Here is a 21,970-nt window from a genome sequence, read left to right as displayed (position 1 = left end):
AGCTCCCTGCCCGGGGCAGGCACGCAAACAGGACACACTGCAATTACTCTATAGATCTCATTACCTGCTAGCAGAAAAATTCCCTTCAGGATCACGCCAATCAGCACAGATTTCATGGCCGACTCCTTGTGGACATTTGTGACAGTTGAGGGAAAAAAACGGGGGTGAAAGGGGGAGGAGGAATGACAAAAAGGCTGGACTGGAACAACAGAATGTGTGTAAGCGCTCCCTGATGCCAGTCAGACAAAAAGGGATTGGAGATGGAACCAGCCAATATAGAAGAGCCCTGCTCTGCAGCGAGAACTAATCCAGCCCGGCTCTAAACCTCCCCAGCTGGCCCCTGTCAGTGCTGACATGAAGAATGTGTACTCACAGGGCATTCTCACTCAGTGTGTTGCAGTAATACCCGGCACTATCCACAGCATTAGCTCCAACAGTAAAATGTCAAGAGACAATCTCTTGCCCTCACCACCTCCCAGGTGAATACTCCAAATTCCAGGAACAAAGCCAAAATACGGATTTTTCTTTTTAGAAGCTAAGCCAACACACTGCATTTCCACCACTGTGTAATATCCAAACCATACAAATAAGGAGAGTTCCAAATGCAGAGTGCAACCTGGGCTCTGCTGTACATTCAATACCGACTTAATCAGGGACCAGCCCTTCACGTAGCATCCTTCCTCCATGTGCCCTGTTGTGTTCACTGGTGAGCACAAGCATTTCCACTCTGCAATATCCATGAAGAAAAGGCTCAAGTTTTAATACGTATCATCTATTTTTCTGAAGTCAAACTGAATGGAAGGAAATTCCCTGCCTTATGCCAACTATACTGGTTCAAACACGGGACTGCAGAATGAAAACCCTCTTTCCTCATTAGCCAGCCACCTTATACAATTAACTGTTGTAATCTCTTCTTTTTCCTCTATATTTCTGGGGTTTTATGGGGTTTTTTTAAATGTTCTTTCATATTGTAAAGTTGCTGGAGGCAGAGTTGTACTTTCATCTTGTAGAGAACCCCGAGAAGGCTCTTATTTCTGCAAAGAAATGCTATCTGGGAGCTTTTCCCCAAACCTGGAGCCTCTGTTGGTATCAATGTCAGGTCCAAGCAAACAAAAACTCCCACGTGTCAGTCAGGAATCTGCTGTAGCAGTATCACTTGAAGATATTAAAAGAAAGCATTCCAGCTACTCTTGTAGCTATTTTACTTTCTTCTTTTCACTCAATCCAAACATGCCAGTAAATTTATACAGATAATTCAAGTGGGAGGGATATAGTGAGTGTTTGTTTGGAGTCAGAACTTCTCAGATAGTCATGTCTGGGTCCTGTGCACACATAGACCTATCCGAGCACAGATTTGAAATACTACCTCTCTTAGCTAATGTGGCCTTTCTGTTATTGTTCAAGAGAAAACAAATGGGTAGCTTATGCCCATTCAACTGCCAACTGCAACTATAAAGTGTAACTGTGAAAACTGGAGAATGTTAAATCCCTTCTGAAAGATCAATGTTTTGATTTATACACACACACACACACAGAGGTATATAGTGACACACAGAGTCTACCTGTATATTGTTGATTTCAAATACATCATACCCAAACCCATGTAGCGCAAGTCAGCACAGATTCTGATCACCTGCCACTCACTGCATCTTCTCAAATTCATTACCTGAATATTGCTAATGAAAACACTGGGAATGCTGCTTTTATCAGGGTCAGGTTAAGGATATAGGGTTGTCTTATGGATATGAGGATGGAGAAATACAGTCATTGACAATTCTAAATAGCACACACATCTATATGCACAAGATAAAATACTTAAAACCTCTTCTAAGCCCAATGATGGATCACTGATCATCTGTTTCAAACTACACGTAACTGAGGAGTAACTGCTTAGCTCCTTTAAAACTGGAAGATTCTAAGGAAATTAAAAGCATCAGATGATTCATCTTCTAGAGGTTTCAAGTCCCCATTCTTACACACTGGCAGTCATGCAATTTATAAGATTCAGTCATGGGGTTTAAATTCACAGAAGTATTTTGTGCCTAATCATTTGTAAAACTTCTTGGAGGAGTTCAAGATAAAGAACACTATGTCAGAGGGATCTTAGCAGCAAAATGCTACACAATGGAGAGAGAACTTTGGATCTGACCCATAGAGTCATCTCTCCCTGGTAGGCACCATTACAAGACTGCCACCTCCCCGTATACAGGAGAATTCTCTCTCAGACACTGCTCTGTCCAAGTACTTGCCTGGCCTCATTCTAAAGATGACATTAAGCTGGGCTTCACCCATTTCAGTTAGTAAGGAAGTGAAATTTAATTCTTAAGAGTTACTCCACCACTAATAATTCTCTCAAAAAGACTTTAACCATGGTGAGCTGGCACATCTCAGGCTGTCCATAGTCAGGAAATCTACAGGGCTAGTTCAAAAGAGATTGTGCAGTCACAAGCATCAGGATCTCAGAGGACACTTTTGATCAAAACTCACCTGACACCTAGACACAGCAGGATCTAGACTGACATGTACGCTCCTGTGGCATTCCAGTCAGATAACAGGGAAGTTAAAAGGTCTGATTAACCACGGAGCTATGATCCAGAAGGGAGATGCTATGTGGAATGGAAAGGAAGTGAATGTGGGTCTCTCAAAGTGTTCCCAAGCTTCCTTCAGCTATATTTACCAAAAGGGATTCTGCTGAAGGGGGAATAGTCCTCTAATATCTTTACTATCTTAACCTTTTAGCTGCCCTTTCTGTAGAGACTGTATCTCTAAACCAAATCTGACATCAAGAAAAAGCTGCACAAAAAAATCAAATCTATCCAAAGGTGGTTGGAAGCAAGAAGCATCTCCCATTTATTTCATGACCTGTGACCCTGGAATTCCAGCCTATTTGATCTGGGCTAGCATTACAGAGTAACCATTTATAGCTAACTACACAGAAGGTATCCCACTTCTTTAAGGACAATTGACAAAGACATTATGGCTGAACAAAGTAAAACAGACAATAAGCACTCCGATTATATCAAGATACATTCACAGTCCCAATCACTCCCAAGTTTACTACCACATCACCTTCTGATTCCTCACCAAGGCAGAGGCATTCCTCAGCCATGTGCAAAACAGCTTAGAATTTCATCATGATCACAAGGTGCCACTGTCATAGGATGTCTGCAATTGAAATGATGCTGCTCTTCCCCAATCACCCAGGCTGACCCATGCCACAGCACTGTGCTTTAGGACACTGCCTTTCTAGGGACAGCTTTAGCAGGAGTGCAAATATGAGTGGGGAGGTACCTGTCTTCTTCATGTCCTGGCCTAAACTATTGGCTGAAACCATTCCCATGGATAAAGTATTCATTTTGTTGGCTTTTCCTAATATGCTTCTCCTCCTTGGCCACAGCTGACCTCTTCCAAGACCATAAAAGATTCATTCTCCCCTCACTTCCTTTAGTACCCATGCAATCTTTTGATTCCTACCTCTTTTACCCTCTTAGGGTACATCCTCCACTAAAGCACAAACTGACACATTGAACAGACTCTTCAGGACCTATTATGTCATTCTCTTGGGAATGAGGCAACGCTTTTACAACAACAGTCTTTCAGAAAGAGCTGCTTCATCTCCCTGCACTGCTGTAGCTTGAGACAGCACTGAGGCAGTTAATTTGCAAAGCAAGAATTTCTCCTGACTCACACTGTTATCCCAACACTCCCCAAATTCCTCAGCCTGAAGCAAAAAAGTACAGAAAGAACCCCCTGCTGCCCCAAGAAAGCATTCTTCATCAGAGTAGCAAGTTCACTTTAATCAGCGGAGGCAGTTTAAACCCAAGTTCATGGCAGATCTAAGCTGCCACAGAAATGTGTTTTGAACAGAAACATTATGGGAAGCTTCACAAAGTTGTTCTGTGATCCTAATATGAAGTAATAAGCTGTTTACCCAGCATGACTGTACTGGGATTAATTGACAAAGGAGAGGAGATTAATTGCTATTATTTCCCTGTCAGCTTCACTCTTCCACACACACTCACTGATCTCACAGACTGCTCCCAGCCTTTCACTCTGTTAATGTGTCAGAACTACCTCAGCTGAAACAAAGTCCTTTACCAAAAGCAATATCCAGAAGAGCAACCTGCTTCTAATCCCCTTCCAAGTACTAATGAACCCAAATTTGATGCAACAGAATGAACTCTAGCACTCCTTTGCCATCATTCTGTGTTTCTATCAGCTTTTCTGCCCATGAGCATGCTAAGAATTGGAAAGGATTAAACAGCTCTGCAGCTGTGGCAAAGCACAGTGAAATTCTGAACCCTGTGAGGGTGCTGGGGCACTGAAGGAGGAAAAGGGAACAGGGCACAAATTCTGACAACTAGAATAAACTTTAAACCACCCCTCTGGGCAAGATCTCAGTTCATGAGTACAGCATTGTAACTACCCAAGAAAGTAGCAGTAAAGAGCTTAGATAAAAGCCTATTTTAAAAGGTCTTACCTACAAAAGCATCTTTTTTCTTGGCCCAGCCTAAACTAGGAATCCAAAGCAAACGAGATGGGTCAGAAAACCCCACCAAGAATTCAGCCCAGTTACAGAAGCTATTAACTGGGAGCTGATTTGAGATTCTGGGAGTGAAAGGCCTGTGTAATGGGTCTTCCCAGGAAAGTGCTGGACAGAGTTACACCAACAGAGTTCAACCACTATGACCACAGAAGGAAACCACAAAACTTTCCCATGCAATAAAGGTCTAAGACAGCCCCTGGAATGCTGCTGCCTGCTGTGGAAAGTTAAAGGGACAAGGTTTTCTTTTGGCTTCAAGTTTTTCTTTTTCCCACGAGATGGCAGCCTAGTAACACTGTGGAAAGGTGACTTCCACCTCCAAAATACATAAATACAAATTTGTGCCGGGAATCACCCTTCTTCTAAGCCATTTTTGGTGTTAAATTGCTCAAAACAGAGAGTACACATGGAATTTAAAGACCCAGAAGACTAGGAATGAATATTTTAAACTAAGATGAGGTTTAGTATCAGCAGTGTAGCTTCCAACAGAGCTGATGTGAAATATTCACTATCCCCTAGTTTCTTGCTAGAAAAATGAGACCCATGAGGGTCAGGCAGGGCATTTGTGTAAAAATCCAGACTCCCCATTCCCTTGTAAACAGAGAAGGTTTCATGTGATCACAACACAAAGACCTTTTGACCTCCTAACATAACACATTACTGCCTTCGGCCAAAAATTGCCGGGTCTTATCATCCAGGGGTGTCAGGGAATGGAGATGTTTTACAGATGGCTTATGTGCCGGTGATCCAACCTGGTAGAATCAGTAGCTTGTGACAACTAGAATGTAAAGCATCCCTTTTTCATCTGAAGGCTTTTTTTTTTCACCTTCATAGTACGCATATAAAAAAACCCCACAGTTATCCCAGTGAACTTCCCCTCCAAGAAACACATCCCCTAGATATTCTGAGATTCTTCTACAAAATCTAGCTCACAGCCTATCAACTTTCTTGACCAAAATCAGAGCTTTCCCATGGCATTCACACCCTGTACTGCAGACATCCCATGCTCCCCGCAGTTCATCTCAGCCCTGCCCAGCAGCCTGAGCTACCCAGGGCCGGAATCCAGTCCTGCAGCCAGGCAGTAATGCAGCAGCTCATCATTAGCTAACCAGAAGGACCTGATTTCAGCCACCCCCTTCATCAGCATTACCTGAATAACCTGGTAGGCAATTACAAAGGAAGCCATTAGTAAGATCCACACAGAGCCCTCCATTCTGGCACGGCTGGGACTCACACTCATCAATGTTGGTAAAGCAGGTCTCTCCTTTCAAGTGAAAACACAAAGAAGCATCTTGAGTACACAGGTGCATCATGAAAGAAAGAATCTGAATGACAAATGCATTCAGATTTTTTACACTTATTTTCTGTCACCTAAAAATGCAAAAGAATTTCTTGCACTACAGCATGTCTCTCCAGACACTCTGGCACGTAGATACTATCACCAAAACCCTTAGGGAAAATGGAGTATGACTTTTCCAGCGTCACAAAAGGGAGCAGTGGCAGAATCAGAACTTCTGACCTGTTCCCATCCATGCAATAGTGGGACAAACTCTCTTTTTTCTCTCAAAACAGAATAAAGTATTATTGTTTAGCCCGTCCTACCAGGGAATTTCCCCAGCTGTTAAATCAGCCTTTTATACACATCTACAAACCAGGGAAAGGGTGAAATTTAATTGAATATTCACAGAGCCCCTAGTTCCAAGAGCAAGTTATCAAGAACCCTTCTCCTACCCACTTTGATTATACAGTTTGCTGTCATGAGAGTAGCCTCATCAAGGAAACACCTAGAATAGTTATTTGTGACCCCAGGGAATTAGTTTCCTCTGATGAGGCTTTCACAGATACTCTGTAAGGATGAATTCTGCCATATGCATGAGAGACTGACAAAGAGAAACCACCCTGGCATCTGCACAGCCAGGGGGCATTCATGAAGGCACTTGGGAAGTCCATAGGCTGTTGCCTCAGCCTCAAGGCAAGCTTGCTGGACAGAGAATGACATTCAGACAGCTGTCTGCAATGTATTCCTACAATATGTGAGCAGAAGCACGTTCCTGATGCATCAGGCTGCCACTCCTCTGAAGTGTCAGTCCCCAAGTGATTTTTGTTGCACAAATAACATTGCTCCATTCCTGTCTTCTCAAACCATGTAGCATCTGCCAGGTGCAGACAGTTCGAACATTCAGTGCATAGCTCACCTGCAAAGCCTGGCTGGCACCAACAGAGGAAACCAGCTGCTTGGCTATAGCTGAAATTACTGGGGAACTCAGGTCGTGTCCCATAATAGGCTTGGTTAGATCTCTCAAAGCATACGCCTCCGTTGTGACAGGGAGATGTTGCACACTCATCCACATCCTCTTCACAGTGCTGCCCTGTGTAACCTGCCAGGAGACATCAGTATCAGCATCACCCACAGCTTTACTGGAACTAGTCTGCCGAATATTGATGCTGCCTTGAAGGAGAGAATAAGACTCAGAAGACACTGCAGCTCATCTCGTGAGGCCTCAACTTGGAGTATTGCGTACAGTTCTGGTGTCCTCAGCATAAGAAGAACATGGAACTGTTGGAACAAGTCCAGAGGAGGGCCATGAGGATGATCAGGGGGCTGGAGCACCTCCCATATGAAGACAGGCTGAGAAAGTTTGGGCTATTCAGCCTGGAGAAGAGAAGGCTGCATGGAGACCTCATAGCAGCCTTCCAGTATCTAAAGGGGGCCTACAAGGATGCTGGGGAGGGACTCTTCATTAGGGACTGTAGTGATAGGACAAGGGGTAATGGGTTAAAACTTTAACAGGGGAGGTTTAGATTGCATAGAAGAAAGAAGTTCTTTCCTGTGAGGGTGGTGAGGCACTGGAATGGGTTGCCCAGGGAAGCTGCGAATGCTCCATCCCTGGCAGTGTTCAAGGCCAGGATTGACAGACCCTTGGGTGGCATGGTTCAGTGTGAGGTGTCCCTGCCCATGTTAGGGGAGTTGGAACTGGATGATCTTAAGGTCCTTTCCAACCCTAACTATTCTATGATTCGATCTAGTAGGGAGTTCCAGAGTCCTCCACTTTCTCCACTATGTCAAAAGCAGGAGCCAAATGGTCACCTTGCAGGAAAGCTTTAACCCATGAGAGAAAAACATGTAATGGAAAATGGCAGAAAAAAGAAAGAAATTTTTACAGCTGGGACTTAGGGTGCATTTCCCAGCCACGAGGTCAACTGGATTTTGGGGTGGCCTGTAAAGGGCAGCAGTGGCAGCCTCACTGTTTTAGACAATGAAAAATCACACAGTATGATCACTAATTCTTTACTTCTTCAACACAGCAATTTAGCATGTGCTCTCCATTGCAGTGTGCCTACACGCCAGCATAGCAACACAGATTTCTAACCTACCTGGCCAGCAGACACAGCTGTAGTTTTTGATTCCTTCCACACAGGTTGCACTGTTCAGACAGGGTTCAGAGGCACACTCCAGGATATCCACTTCACAGTGGTCCCCCTGGAAGCCTGTGTCACTGCAGTCACAACGATAGCTGTGGGGCAGCAAAAAAAAGCAATGCATAAGCTCTTCATTCAACTGCAAAGCCCAGTATGAGGGAAGAGCAAACAGAGCTGTCGGTCCTTACAACTCTTGGGGGGCAGAGGAAAAAGACAAAAGGATCCTATCTGCACAAAGGCCATGCTAATGCCAGAGCAACCCTCAGCAACCTCTGAGTTCACACCTTACCTGTGAAGAGATAAATTCAGACACTGGTACATTCTCACCAGTTGCCTTTGCCATTCATGTTGTGCAAATCTCTTCCCCTTGTATCTGATCTGTCAGCTGGAAGCAATAACAGGAATACTTTCCTGTCTTCCTTTAAGCACTTTAGGAGTTCTGCTGCTGGGAGGGGCCTTCTACTTACTGCCATAAATCACTGGGCCCACTGGGAAGTACCAAACACTAAACCCAACTCCACCCACAGATTTCTATTCACAGTTTAAACTAAGTGATTTTTTTATCAGTCCTGGTATCTAATTGTCAATGAACTGTTGATTTCTCACCTGTTAACAAGGTCATGACATGTCCCATTGTGCAGGCATGGCTGGCTCACACATTCATTGATGTCCACCTCACACTGCATTCCTTGATAACCTGGCGCACAGGTACAGGTGTAGAACCCAACGTGATCACTGCACAAGCCCCCATTCTGGCAAGGGTCTGAATCACATTCATCGATTTCAGCATCACAGTTCACACCTTTGTTGCAAAACAGAGAAATATTCATGTTATAAATCCAAAACATGTATCTGTGCTGCCTGGACTTGTGAGCTGGAATCACAAACCCCATGCTACCAACCAAACTGGCTACATAGTGATCTCTTCTAATTCTGCTGTGAGAATATTGAGAGCTCATGCCCAGTGATTCTACAAATTAAAGACCTTTAATTTTTATTTGAAACCACAATTTTTTGTCTAGAGTTTTGGATTTTAGTCCTCTCTCAAAACTAAACACAGCTTCCAGTATTTGTGAAGCTCTAGTCTCTTACACTCAGGTTTGCTGAAGCAGCCACTCAGCACTTCACAAATAACACCCAATTTCTAAGCAAGCCATAAAATCTTGATCTTACATACAGCTTTTAAAAATCTCATGACAGCTGTTTTAGTTTGGGATCCTCTGAGGGCAGGGAGAACAGGGATGAGAAGAATCACAGTGCTAGTCAGTGTTATTTAGACCTTTATATATGATATAGCTCTTACAGCTTTAGTTACACATGGTACTCTTCACTTGTGTAGCATTGCTATTAATCAGATCCAGTGTTCTACACCAGAGGCAGCTGCATTTTGGATATGGGAAGAGTGATCTCTAGCTGCTTCTCCAAAATGCTGTTGCATTTGTTTAGCTGGTATTTATAACTTGCTTTGAGATACTAGGAAAAAAAGCATTAAAGCAGTGCAAAACACTAACTACAGTGATACTAGATATTAGTATGGAATTTTATTATGAAGTGCTATTAAAAATAAGGTGTTAGTTTCAATTCTACTAAAGAACAACAGCAAGTCACTCATTTTTGTCCAAAGTCTCAACTTTCCCTGAAAGAATAAGACCTCCTGTATGACTTCCATGCAATTACCCTCCCATACTATATTCCACCTCTGAGTTGTCCAGTGCCTGACATCACCTCCAAACCTCAGTCATTACAATGGCACCTGCCAATCCATCTAATCTCCCCTTCTTGTGAAAGGCTAACCACATAGTGGACATGGCCATCCTAATCCTGGTGGAATGTGGGCCCCCTAATCTGCTGGTTCAAACCTGTCAATACCAATGCAAAACTTCCTTCACCCAAATTCCAGCTGCAAGCAGCAGGAAACAACTTGCTGGCCAATGGTGCCAGAATAGAGGAAGCACCGTAAGGCAAAGCCTCATATCAGAATAACCTGGAACACAACAAACTCCTCCAGCTGCCTGGGTCATTTTATCACTTCCCTGGCAGGGGAATCCCACAATCCTGAATTGAGGATTCAGCCTAAAGATAAAATAGAAACAGATTTACAAAGACACAGTTATACTTGGTACTTGAGATCAGTAGTAGTAATAAGGCCTACACTGAAATTCTGCTTTTTTTCCTCCTTCATCTCTGTTAATTCTTATCAGAAAGTGAGTCAGCATCAGGGGCTGCATTCCTGATGTTGTAACTTCTCATTCCACTGGTAATCAGCAGCATTCCTTCACAGAAACCTAACTCTTGAAGCACTTAAGCCTGTGACACCAAGGAAGGCCGGGAAAGTTCATGTGCTAGGTGGTACCAGGCAGTCGTGGGCGCAGCACAATTGCATTCCACTCCGATAAACAGCACTGGAGAAAGGAGAACACCTCGTTGCTTCCCTCACAGATAACTCATAGGTGTAAATTACTCTGAGTTACCATTAGCACAGATGCCCCAAAAAGAGATTCTTGTGTCACATGCCAAAAAAACATTCACTGATTGTGTAAGAACTGCAAAAGAAATCTCCAACTAAAAGCCATTTTATCCCAAGAAGACTACTTCCCTTTGAGAAGTCCTCCAGGACAGGACAAAGAACCACAGGCCAGATAGGCAGAGACACCTTATACCTGGAAACACTAAGTATACATTTCCTGATAATAGATCTCTTTCCTTGTCTGTCTCGCTTAATTTTACACTGAGAGGTAATCATACCTACTTTCATCTAGTACTCAAGTCTCACATAATCCACCCACTTCCACTCTTTGATCCATGTCTCTCAACATCCATGCCATCCAATGGAAATCAAAGACTGAACTGTTGGCCAGAAGTCACAGCAACAAGCCCTGCACCATTATTCACACACAATACTACCAAACAGTTCGGAAATGAGTTGTGCATCTCAGGACAGCTACTAACTCTACAAGACAGCAGCAGCAGGCAAATTGTGGAACTACATGAACAGTGAGACGTAACCCAACCACCCGGCTAGTACATGAGCATGAAAGGTACCTGTGTAGCCGGGGATGCACTCGCACACATAGTGATCCATCTCATTGAGGCAGGTGCCATTGTTTCTACAGGGCCGGGATGCACACTCGTTGATGTCTATTTCACAGTTGTATCCTTGGAACCCAGGCACACAGAAACAGCTATACTCATTGACCCTGTCTCTGCAGATGGCTCCGTTCTGGCAGGGGTTGGAGGTGCACTCATCAATGTTGTCTCTGCAGTTGGCCCCGGTGAAGCCAGGCTGGCAGATGCAGGTATAGTCCCCAGGACCCTCCACACATGTCCCATTATTTAGGCAGGGGTGGCTAGAGCATACAGAGCTTTCTGTTTGGCAGCCTTCTCCATTCAGTCCTGTTTGGCATTTACAGGTGTAGCCATTTATGCTATCTACACATTCAAAATGAGGGTCTGTACAAGGGTTGCTCTCACACTCATTAATATTAACATTACAATCAATACCTGTGAAGCCAGGCATACAGATGCAGTCATATTCCAGGAGTCCCGGAGTGCTGTTGCACATCATGTGGGCAGTACACTCATGTTTAGAGCATGCATCATAGAGGTGTTCACAGTTTATGCCCATGTAGGCTACAGGCTCCACAGGGCATGTGCACTTGTATCCCACTTCCAAATCCTGACAGCTCCCACCATTTTCACAGGGGTATGAGGAACAGCTGCTGCCATTTTCAGAGGATGAAATTCCTGTTGAGAAAAGATACTTTTTGTTAGCCAGCATTTGTAGCCCTAAAGAAGAAAGTTCTGCTGATCACTACATACAAGCTAGAGACTGCCCACCCGAATTCCACGTTGCAAAGGGCTGTTCTAGCCATTAGCAGAGGTCACTGGAGAATTAAATATTTACTATAAAGAAGACAACACAACATGCCTTCATATGATAGCCATCAGGAATCTCTTGCTAAGTTGGATGATCAGATGCCTGGTTTTTAGGAGGCACTCACAAACCAACTATTTTATTTGTGCTTATTCATCCATGAGGCATTCTGAGAGCAGTGAAACTTATCACATTATATCCATGCATGAGATGAACTTCGTGTAAGCTTCAATAATCCCTTTCACTGGTAGGGCATAGGACTTGTGCTTGGAAATCCAGTGAGGCAGACAGTATTTCTTACTGTCTCACCTGCTCCTTCTGGAGATACTTCTTTTTTTCCTCAGCTAATCCTCTAGTGATTTGAAGATGCTGCCACAAACAATTCAACCCAAACTGACACATTTCACAGTTTCTGATTACATCAAGCAGCTCAAAGTTTGACAACCACTGCCCAGGCAGCCTCTTCTCGCAGGTTAGACAAGTACATTTACACAGCAGGGAATTTTTAGGTGTTATGAGAACAGCAAAGAAGAACAGAAATTGATGAGATTCACTCTGCCTATGGCATTTTAGGTCCAAACTCTCAGTATCTGCAGAGCCAAAACACAATGTAATACCCAGATACCAGCAACTAATGCTAAGATTCCCCTAAATCCTATTCACTCCAGGCTACATCAGAGAGATGTATCTGGGGTAAAAATACGTCAGACTGATTCCTGCGTGTTAGGAAACATCCAAACTTGGAAGTAACTCTGCAAGCTATACAGCAGATGTTTTGAAAACGTCTATGAAAAATGACCACAAAGCTGAGATAAAGCTCATGAAATAGCAGCAAATGGTATCTGAGAAATAGCTCCTGCTTCTGGTGAGACAATGCTGACTTTGCCTAGCAGTGGAAGTCAAGCTATCTCTAGCATTTTACCTTGGGTTTGGATGCCCAAAACCAGTTAAGCAGCTCTTTGCCCTTTTTGCTGCCTTCTGTAACTGTGAGCCCCTGGTCCACCACTGCTAGCTGAGAAATGTTTTAACATGACATGCTAAGGATTTGCCAGGATCACACACCACAGCATCACTTCTCGGCTGACCTTACACATCTTCTCATTCATGCCATCGTTATCCCAGCCTATTTTTGTCATGTTTGCCTTGCTCTGGTGCACCTTCTACACACCCAGTAGTGTCAGTGGTTTCCTACTACTCACTGCCCCATCAGCTCCTCAGTCTCTTTGTACCTGAAGGTGGAGGCACCCAACTTCAGAACCTGAAAGGGATTTATAGGAGACTTTAGTTTACAAAAGCCTGCCCCTACCCTGACCTCTCCCAAATTCCTCCCACCAAAAGACTATAGAGTTCCTAAGTCTTCTTTTAAGAGGCAGCGCTGATGGGGGGGGAGGGTGCTCAGGGATTCAGACAGCCCTTTCTCTTCCCAGCTTCATCTCTAGGCCCACCCCTCCCTTCCTCTCTCATGTGATGCTGGGGAGAGCCACTGAGCATTGCACTGTCCAGCAATCTCATTATTCTGCCATCGACCCTTTTATTCTCAGATTCCCAGTCAGGCAGAAAACAAGGATGACGGAATCTGCCTGGAATCTCTTTAGCAATTAGAGTGGGAACCCAGGAAACTATTCCACAGAAGAGCTTTACTGGGCAGGAGATAGGAGCCTTTGTACACTTAATGAGTAACCAGCCCCAGGCTGCACTTTCCTCAGGTCAGGAGCACAGTTCCCGATAAAAAAACAGAGGCCAAGTCCACTGCAGGTTTGGAAAGACTTTGATTTGCAGAGAAATCTGCAAAGAAATTCACCTTTCAAAAGATCACCAAGCACTGCTGGTGTAGACAGGCTAGAGTAACTTCAAATGCTACATGAATGTTGTTCTGTTTCCACCCTAAGCAGACAGTCTAAATGCTTCTTACAGATAAACATCAAATCCCTTTGCTATTTCTTGTCTTTTCCAAAGTTCCTTCACAAGAGCCATACCTTTTTGTTCCTCTGCTATTCTGGTTCACCATACTGCAATGCTCAATAACCTGTATTGGTTATTAATGTCTGTCCATTACAACAAAATTTGGTGACAAATACATGGCCCAATAGTCATACAGAAACTTGTAGACACAACTGGGGTGAACTCCACATACCAAGACAAGCAAACACAGAGCTTCCCTAGAACGTCTCAGACCTTCTTGGCTTACCAAAGAACAGTAGAATAGTAACAGGGAGAACTCCAATCTCCTCTAAACTGGCTATGACCATGAACAACACCAGTGGCTAACTAGTTACGTGTACTTGTAATAAGTGGTGAATAACTGGTTATACACAGGACTGAGAAAGGCTCAATTCCTGCATTGTTACTCTATTAGTTTTAGCTACTTTCTACAACCAAATGTTATCTTAGTTACATCTTAAAGTGGTAAATTCAGCAGGACCTCATTTTGGAGGAAAATGTTCCTTTTTTGAACAAATATCCTGAAGTAACACTGCTCATAAGGCACACATGGAGCAGGCTGAGAAGACTGCAGCATAAATCACAAGGAATAAAATAATGTCTAAATACCTTCAAATTATTCTCTGAACTGCAGCTTGCAGAAAATCACCCACGTTTGCCCTCTTCAGTAGAGGTTACAGAAGCAATAGCACTAACTGTAAGATTATGTCATATAATGACATATATAGCATGCCTATGCTTGTACTGGAGTATTTCCCAAGGATAAAACTGTGTAAATATAGCATAACTCTAATATTCATTCAGTGGCAGTGCTAAACTTCTGGCTACATAATTCCACAGATGAGACACAAATTCAAACCAGACTTTGCTACAAAATGATGTCAGAAAGGGGGAATTTCAGGATTGAGACTGAGTACATCCCACGTATGATGCTGCCAGGAAGTTGAATGCAGAGTCTGAAGAATGCAGTAGACTAAAAAGGTATCAAAGACTTAGATCACCACCTAGCTTGAGAAAGAACTTTTAGCTCTGGTTTTGTTATTTTCATCCATCAGCCCTAGGGGATACAATAATTCCTCTTCACTTTGGAATAGATTAATGATTATTATTGTCAATAGCATACAAATACACACCAAATGCTAATTAGCACAGTGAATAATTTTTTCCTGCTGCACAATACATCAATCATGAAAATGTGTAATTCAGACAATGCTGTTCAATTAAAATGGTGAAAATCAGGTCAAAGAAATTACTGAATGACAAAAGAGTTTACAGTCTTCCACAGAAGTAGTTGTTGCAGGACTAACAATGACATTCAGGATTTTTCCTTTACCAATCACACAAATATGAATCAGTGATGTTTTTAAGTGGGAAAACAACCATAAAATATGTTACAGTCATACTATCCTGCAACCCTACCTTAAAATGAAACTGGAGAAGACTCCAGTTTCTTTGAAGAACATGTTCCAGGCATTTAGGGTTGGATTAGCAGGGACTTCAAAGGCTCCCAGAGTTGCATATAAAGCATTCATTGCGCTCTGTCAGGGTGGGTCTGGTTTTACACTTTAAAGGTAGCTGACAGAGATTTTGCCTCAAAGTTGAGGCCTGTGACCTTTTGCATCAGTGTAAGGCAAACAAGCTGCATTACCAGGCTTTGCCTTCATGATTTAAGCATTTTACACTTTTAGTAAATGATCTTTCAAAGGGCAGTTGTAACAGCAAGTTTTGTAACCATTAATGAGAAAACAGGAATTAATGAGATGCTGGGCAACGCGAGATCCCCTGGGTAACAGTTCACTGTCTCTGTCCCAGGGTTCTGAGGTATCTCTTATTTCAGTATCCCAGGACAAGATGCTGCTGCACTGGACTTACAGAGAGTTGTGGGAATTAACAAAGGCAGCGTGGGAGGAAGAGGGTCTCAAAGAGCTGAAGAAAGGTTTCAGTCTTTTAAAAACCAAACCACCCCCCACCCCACCCCCACTTTATCTGTTCTCCATTATCTCATACTTGTGAAATGTCAGTGGTAATTTCCCCCACAACAGGAGTTGCATTGAAGTAACTTTTCACAGCCTCCCCTCTCCATCCTGACATTATGCTGGCCAAAGGTTTTATTAGAGGCCAACAATGAGTTACTAAGACAATACACAAGACAAGGAGCTTCAATCATTTATTACTTCACCACTTGTGAGACACTGCTTTAGTGTTATCCACTGGCTTCTGGTTTTTTGGGTTTGCTTTTCACAAGTTTGTTCTTTCAAAGTCCTGGGAAACCAGGATGGAGGGTGGATGCCCTCGGGCTGGGTTACACCTGACCTCATGGGAGATGCCCAGAGCCTCACTGATAACTACCATAAAGGTGCTCTTAATGGTCACTTTAAACTCCAACAAGGAAGTGACAACATTGGGGTTATCAGCCCAGAGATCAACTTGTTTCCTTCATAGTGAAGAACAATTTTGACAATTGAATGATGGTTTGGGGTTTTTTTATTATATTTAATGTGTTATTCAAATGGAATAATGTAATACCTCAACTGTGACTGCTAAAACCCCAGCCTGATGCAATTCCTACCAGCCAGGCTGTGCTCCTGCTGATCCCCACAGCCCAGCTCCCACTAGAGAAAGATAGTGAGGGTAGAAAGAGAACCCCTCCACCTCAACTATCAGAGTTTCACAGCTACTAAACTCGAATAAAGGAATGGAAAGAGTTATGTCTCCATGACAACAGGAAGGCATGTGCTTATATTAGTAAATCCCTGCTGACCTCCGCTGATCTTTCCCTACTCTGGTCAGTGTAAAGGATTAGCAAAAGGGTACACACCATGGCCTGTTCCCAGGAACCACACACCAGGAAGGAAAAATGGACAGGCCTAAAAGGGGCTTTTATGCTGTTGCCCCTCTCTCTTCTCCATCCTTGCTAACTTTGGAAGGTAATGGCTGAATATAATTGAATCCTTTAGGAAGTACCTTCAGTGTCCTTGTTAGGGAGCATATAAGGCCTTCTTAGGTGGCTTTACACATCCTAAGAATTTACAAGCCCAATTTCCTTATTGACATGGGGAGATTAAACCCTTTCTTCCCAGACCCAAGAAAAACACCTACTACTAGGAACACCAGCAGCAGCAAACAAGGCCAGGAAATTCTGAGGCTACTGACAAGCTCATGACATGTTAATAATTGGCACTGGTTTTTCACTTAGCCTAAAATATTCTATAACATGTATGCCTTGTCCTTTTACATGGTAATGGGCATCTTCTGATAGCTCTTTCAACAGTGGGCTTCTCTATTCAACCTGAGAAAATGGGATGTGGGCATGAGAAGCTTTCCAAAATACCAGTGTTTGATCACAACTGCTGAGCCCTGGAGCTGCAGCAGCTTAACCACCTCTGCCAGCCAAGCTCTGTTGAAGTAACTTGCTCCCACCTACCAGCTGCTCCCTCTCCCCACAGCCACTTCCCATCAGCTTTGTTTGAATTTCCCCATCTCATGCTCAGGTAATGTCACCATTAGGATCATGTATATTCAATTCTCCTCCAGATTCTGGTGCCCAGAGTCAAGTTCTTAATCACACAAACCCTGTATCTTGCCCACTACCAGTTTGGATACTAATTTAAAACCCTCTAGTGACGTCCTTGCACACAGCTCGTATTGTAGCTTTTCCTGTCTAGTGTTTTAGATGGATAGAGTGCTCATCATTTCCCAGCCTACTTTTGACATTGTTTTTCTTCATTACTGGAGAGCAACAAACCTCAAACCACACCATTTGCATGTCCCAGTTTTGGTGTGACAGAAGATTTTCATGTCAGTGATATATACCGTCTACTGTGTAAATTATTTATAAAGACTTCATAAAGGCCTAGACCACTAGATTTTCATTAACATGGGCACAAGCAGATGTAGCTCCATTTCCCCTTGTGAAACATGCAGAGTATCTGTCCCCTTCAAAGAGGCAGAACGTGATTCCTGGCTCTCTCCATCCCAGCTTGCCCACTGAATGGCTGAATGGTGCCAAACGGTGGGCAGCGATCCATAGCGCTGAGCAGTGCCAATATGATGGCCAGAGGTATTACCAGCATTAATCAGAAATATCACTTCAGGGAATTAAACTTACTCAACACAGAACAAGTAGCCAGCCAGCTTGTTTCCATTACCTGTTCACTATTTTAATTCAGATTTGAAGATGTAACTCCTATTATATATTGCTTCTAGAACTTGGAGAAAGACAGGAGCTATAAATCCACGTTTTATGACAGCACTGCATATATTGCCACAGCAACCCTTTGATCTTCTGTGCTTATGACACCCAGTATTTCCCCTTTAATAAACACTTCTCCAAGCTGACCTTCATGGTTTACACATTCTCTGATCTCTCAGCCATTTCCACAGATCAAACATTGAGACAGGGGGTTTCCTGTGTATTCAGTTAACCAGATTGGGTCACAAGCTTTAATTTCCAATTCTTATTTAAATACACTGAGAATCACCAAAACAGCTGACAGGATTGTATGTCCTTGTTTCCACCTTTTGAAGCAAGGAAGATTTAAACTGTCCCTGTCTCTGAGCTAATCTCAAGAGCTGCATTAGAGCAGATAGTAAACTGCCAGAAAACAGGTCTGTTTGCACATGTCCTCTTCTCAATAGGTGTCCAAAGCATTCTCCAGGCCAAAGGTATGTGAATGACTCTGCTCACTGCTGGCTGGAGTTGTGGGAACAGAAATGAGTAGACACTCATTCTGCCCTCCAGAATCTCCTTCAGAGCACAAGTTGGGCACAATAGCTCTCAGCCTACTCCAGACAGTAAAACTGGAGTCACATGCAGAGTCTGTACCACTGTCCCTCTGGAGTTTATGTCACAAGTGGAGGCAGTGTGAAGCTGGCTGTAGGGGGTCTCAGGGTTACAGCTTCCAACAGCCCATCTGGAGAATCAGAATAGGTAACTTGACCACTCTGTGCCTCACTGGCATTTAGACTCAATGAGACATTAAAAAAAGTAGTCATATGCCTCACAAGGGCAAGAAAAGCCATTTTCTTATGGCCTTCAAAGTCTGCAAACGCTCCATAAATACTACCATTCTTTACAGTTAACATCTGGAAAAATTCCCCTTGCAAAATAGGAGCAGGTAGAAAGCCTATGGAAATTACCCCTTCCCTTGAGCTTTGCTGGGCTCTATCAAGATGTGTCATCCACCTGCACTCCAAAAGGAAACAATGCTGTCACTACCCCAGTAAAAAGCTACCAGTGCAATGGCCAAACAGCACAAACCCTCAGAAACATGCCAGCTCCCTGGCAGCCACCTCCTGAACAATACCATGTATGCAATGGGCCTTCCTTCAGCACAACACAAAGCCACCATAATTGTTTCACACTCCAAACCAGTAGCTATGGTTACTAGATACAAAAGACAGTCCTGCTGCTTCCCTGTGGCCAGAGGAATTCCAGGCACTTGGAGTGAATGCACCAGACAAAGGAACTGGTACAAAGAGATGGGGGGTGGGGGAAGTATCAGACAAAAATCTAACCATATTTCGCCTTTCATATTCATAGTCTGAGGTGATCAAAGGAGATTTAGGGAGGCTTCAGAGGGGGGAAAGAAAGAAAGAAAGATAAACTGTTGGGGAGCCAAAGGGAAAGCTGCAAACTTTCTCCAACTCTCAGGAAGTACATAAACACCAAAAACTGATGCAAGAGAATGCCAACTGCAGTGTTCTGCAGGTACTGGCAGAGAAAAGGCTCTTTTGCCATATTTCCCCCATGTTCTCCATATTTTACCTTTACTCCTTCATGTCAGTGATCACTCCTGTCCCAGCTCAGTGGGAACCAAGCAGGAGTATTACACACAGATACTGGCCTGGCAGTGCCAAGGAGAGGATAAGGAGGCTAGTTCAATTCCAACCACACTTTCCAGTAAAAGGTTGGACATGCTCTGACATGACCATATAATCCCTAGACGACTAAAACAGATGTCTAGGCCTCATCTTCAGGCACCATCCCAGAAAAAAAAGAGAACTCTATTTTTTCAGAGAGCATAACAAATCGTATACAAGGGTGATTTTTGGAGCCTAAAGACATGTTCATGTGAACTTGAAGAATCCCAGTATACTCAAGTATATTACTTGGCTATAAAATAAGTTTCAATGTGGAAAACACCAAAACCAACCCTCTATCAGTGCACTTTCAGGATGGATCTGCTTGCTTCAAAATCTGTAAGTGAGAATACTCACGTACTCTATTCTTCCTCCACATTTTGTACCAGAGGTATCTGGCACTTCAGCATATTAACATACTCCCCTAGGTACACTCCTCTTTTGCTTAGATGTATTTCTATAGCACACAGAATGGAAACAAAGCTCTGTATTTCTTCTTTATGGGCATAACCATAAAATTCAGAACTTTTACATGGAGAAAGAGGTTACTACAATAGCTGAATACTTCATCACATGAAAGTACACACACTTCCAACTCTTGTGAATAAACACATATATACATGTGCACAAGGAGAAAGATGAAAGAAAACAAGAAGTAAATAGAAGGAAAAACATATCTGGAATGAAATGCCTGTTTATCTGCCAGACAAGAAGTTTTCAGGCACCAAAGCTCACTGTGAGAGTGACATTCTGTTCACTTGCAGGTCACAGATTTGATCCAAAGTTACTGCATAGTGGCTGGGTAGGAATCAGGCACAGAAGACAAAAAACTTACCCCAAAATAAGAGGAAAAGTGGCAGCAGGAGAGCAGCACTGTACACCCCGGAGGTAGTTTTCCTTAATTCCATGACAAGTCTAAGAGTGGCTGTTCTACAAACCTCTGGGGAGAAACGGTAGGTGGAAACTAGCAAATACCAGCTCTGTCCACATCACGAACTCTGGAGAATTCTCCCTACTACAGGCACTGCCTCCATGCTCCGCCGAACTGGGGACTAGCACTAACACAGTGGACAGAGTCCCTGTCCACTCTCAATGCTTCACTCGTGTTCCTGGAACAAGGAGAAAACGCTGCCTGGATTGCACGGATCGAACTGCACAGAGCGAGGAGAGCAGGATTTACAGGCTCAGGCAGCTGGTGAGTTACAGGCTGTCAAAGGGAGCAAGAAAGGGAAGAACTGGGAGAGTCAAAGCACAGGCAAAAGGAAAAAGGACCCTGGTGTTGCTTTCTGCTTTCTGGTTTTTGAACTCCCCCAATATAATGAAGAAAACAAACCTGGTGTCTCCTCCATGGCTGTGACAGGAGCTCAGAACTGGCTTGGGGGCTGAGGTGGCTGGGGGTGTTTCTAAGATGCAGACTTCTGTATCAGCTCATATTTATAAGCGAACTCCAGATGAGGATGGATCACAATTTTCTGATCAAAGCTGCTTTGTTCAAAGAGAAAATGAGACAAAAGACAAAAGCACACTGTTAATCCCAATCGCAGTTAGCCTACATTTGTCTTTGCTTCTGTCTCCCATGCATCATGAGATGGGTGAACCCACAAGACATATGAACCCACAGAACATACACAAATCCTTTTCCCAACTAAGGAACAGTTACAGAGCTCAACAGGAGAAGTGTCTGCATTACACAAGCACCAAATCATATCACCATCTTTAGATGCATATGCTTAGCTTTGGAAGTGGGAAAAAATATCAGTGTCCATTGTTTTATGAGAGTAACTGGAAAAAGACAGAGCCCACACTCTGCTGTGACCTACTAAGTACCTCTAAATCCACATCACAATTGGATTAAATTAACCATAATAAGAATTACGTGCATTGCCTCACCCTTCCACTGACAACTAGACAGACGGCAGGTAAGATGCCAGACAAATTCCTAGTTTAAACAAGAAATATGCAGCATAGCAAGGAACTGGCGTAGGCAGACCTAAGCTGCACATGATGAAAACAACAGCAATCCTACAATGAGTAATTTGTGTTATCTCAGCATCCTTGCAGAGCAGACAGAGGCTGCTGGGCCATGTGCAGGGAAATAGGTATTTACTGCCTTTGGCTTTAGCTTCAGTGCAGAAAGCACAACAGTCACCAACGAGAGAATTCACCACCAAAACACTGCAATTCAGGAACAAATGGTTCATCTCACCATCCTGCCTTGGAATGCTCCAAAGATGATATATCATGTGTTATCAACCTTATCTGGACCACCCTGCCCCCACTTTCATCTCTGATGTCTTCAGTCTGTTTTCTCAAGATCAGCCTCAGCATTA

General features: G+C 43.4%; 1 protein-coding gene across 2 annotated transcripts in view; it reads right to left on the bottom strand.

Moving 5' to 3' along the window:
* Nucleotides 1-21,406, bottom strand: part of CRB2 (crumbs cell polarity complex component 2) — a 35,135-nt gene extending 13,729 nt beyond the window's left edge. Inside the window, exons 1-8 of one of the 2 annotated variants that reach the window (XM_034067738.1) lie at nt 21,269-21,406; nt 20,974-21,122; nt 20,476-20,847; nt 11,006-11,707; nt 8,570-8,765; nt 7,919-8,058; nt 6,739-6,921; nt 5,694-5,807 (exon numbers count right to left, since the gene is read on the bottom strand). In XM_034067738.1, the coding sequence (XP_033923629.1) occupies nt 5,694-5,807; nt 6,739-6,921; nt 7,919-8,058; nt 8,570-8,765; nt 11,006-11,707; nt 20,476-20,548 (1,408 nt within the window). In that variant the 5' untranslated portion in view covers nt 20,549-20,847; nt 20,974-21,122; nt 21,269-21,406. Of the gene's footprint in view, nt 1-5,693; nt 5,808-6,738; nt 6,922-7,918; nt 8,059-8,569; nt 8,766-11,005; nt 11,708-20,475; nt 21,123-21,268 lie in introns of both variants that reach the window. The other variant, XM_031046492.2, reaches the window with a different exon arrangement.
* Between the last annotated feature and the right edge of the window lie 564 nt (nt 21,407-21,970).

This window comes from Melopsittacus undulatus, chromosome 11 (assembly GCF_012275295.1).
Source record: "Melopsittacus undulatus isolate bMelUnd1 chromosome 11, bMelUnd1.mat.Z, whole genome shotgun sequence".
Lineage (NCBI taxonomy): Eukaryota > Metazoa > Chordata > Aves > Psittaciformes > Psittaculidae > Melopsittacus > Melopsittacus undulatus.
The sequence above is the reverse complement of the archived record's forward strand: the minus strand, read 5'-3'. Positions and strand labels throughout refer to the sequence as shown.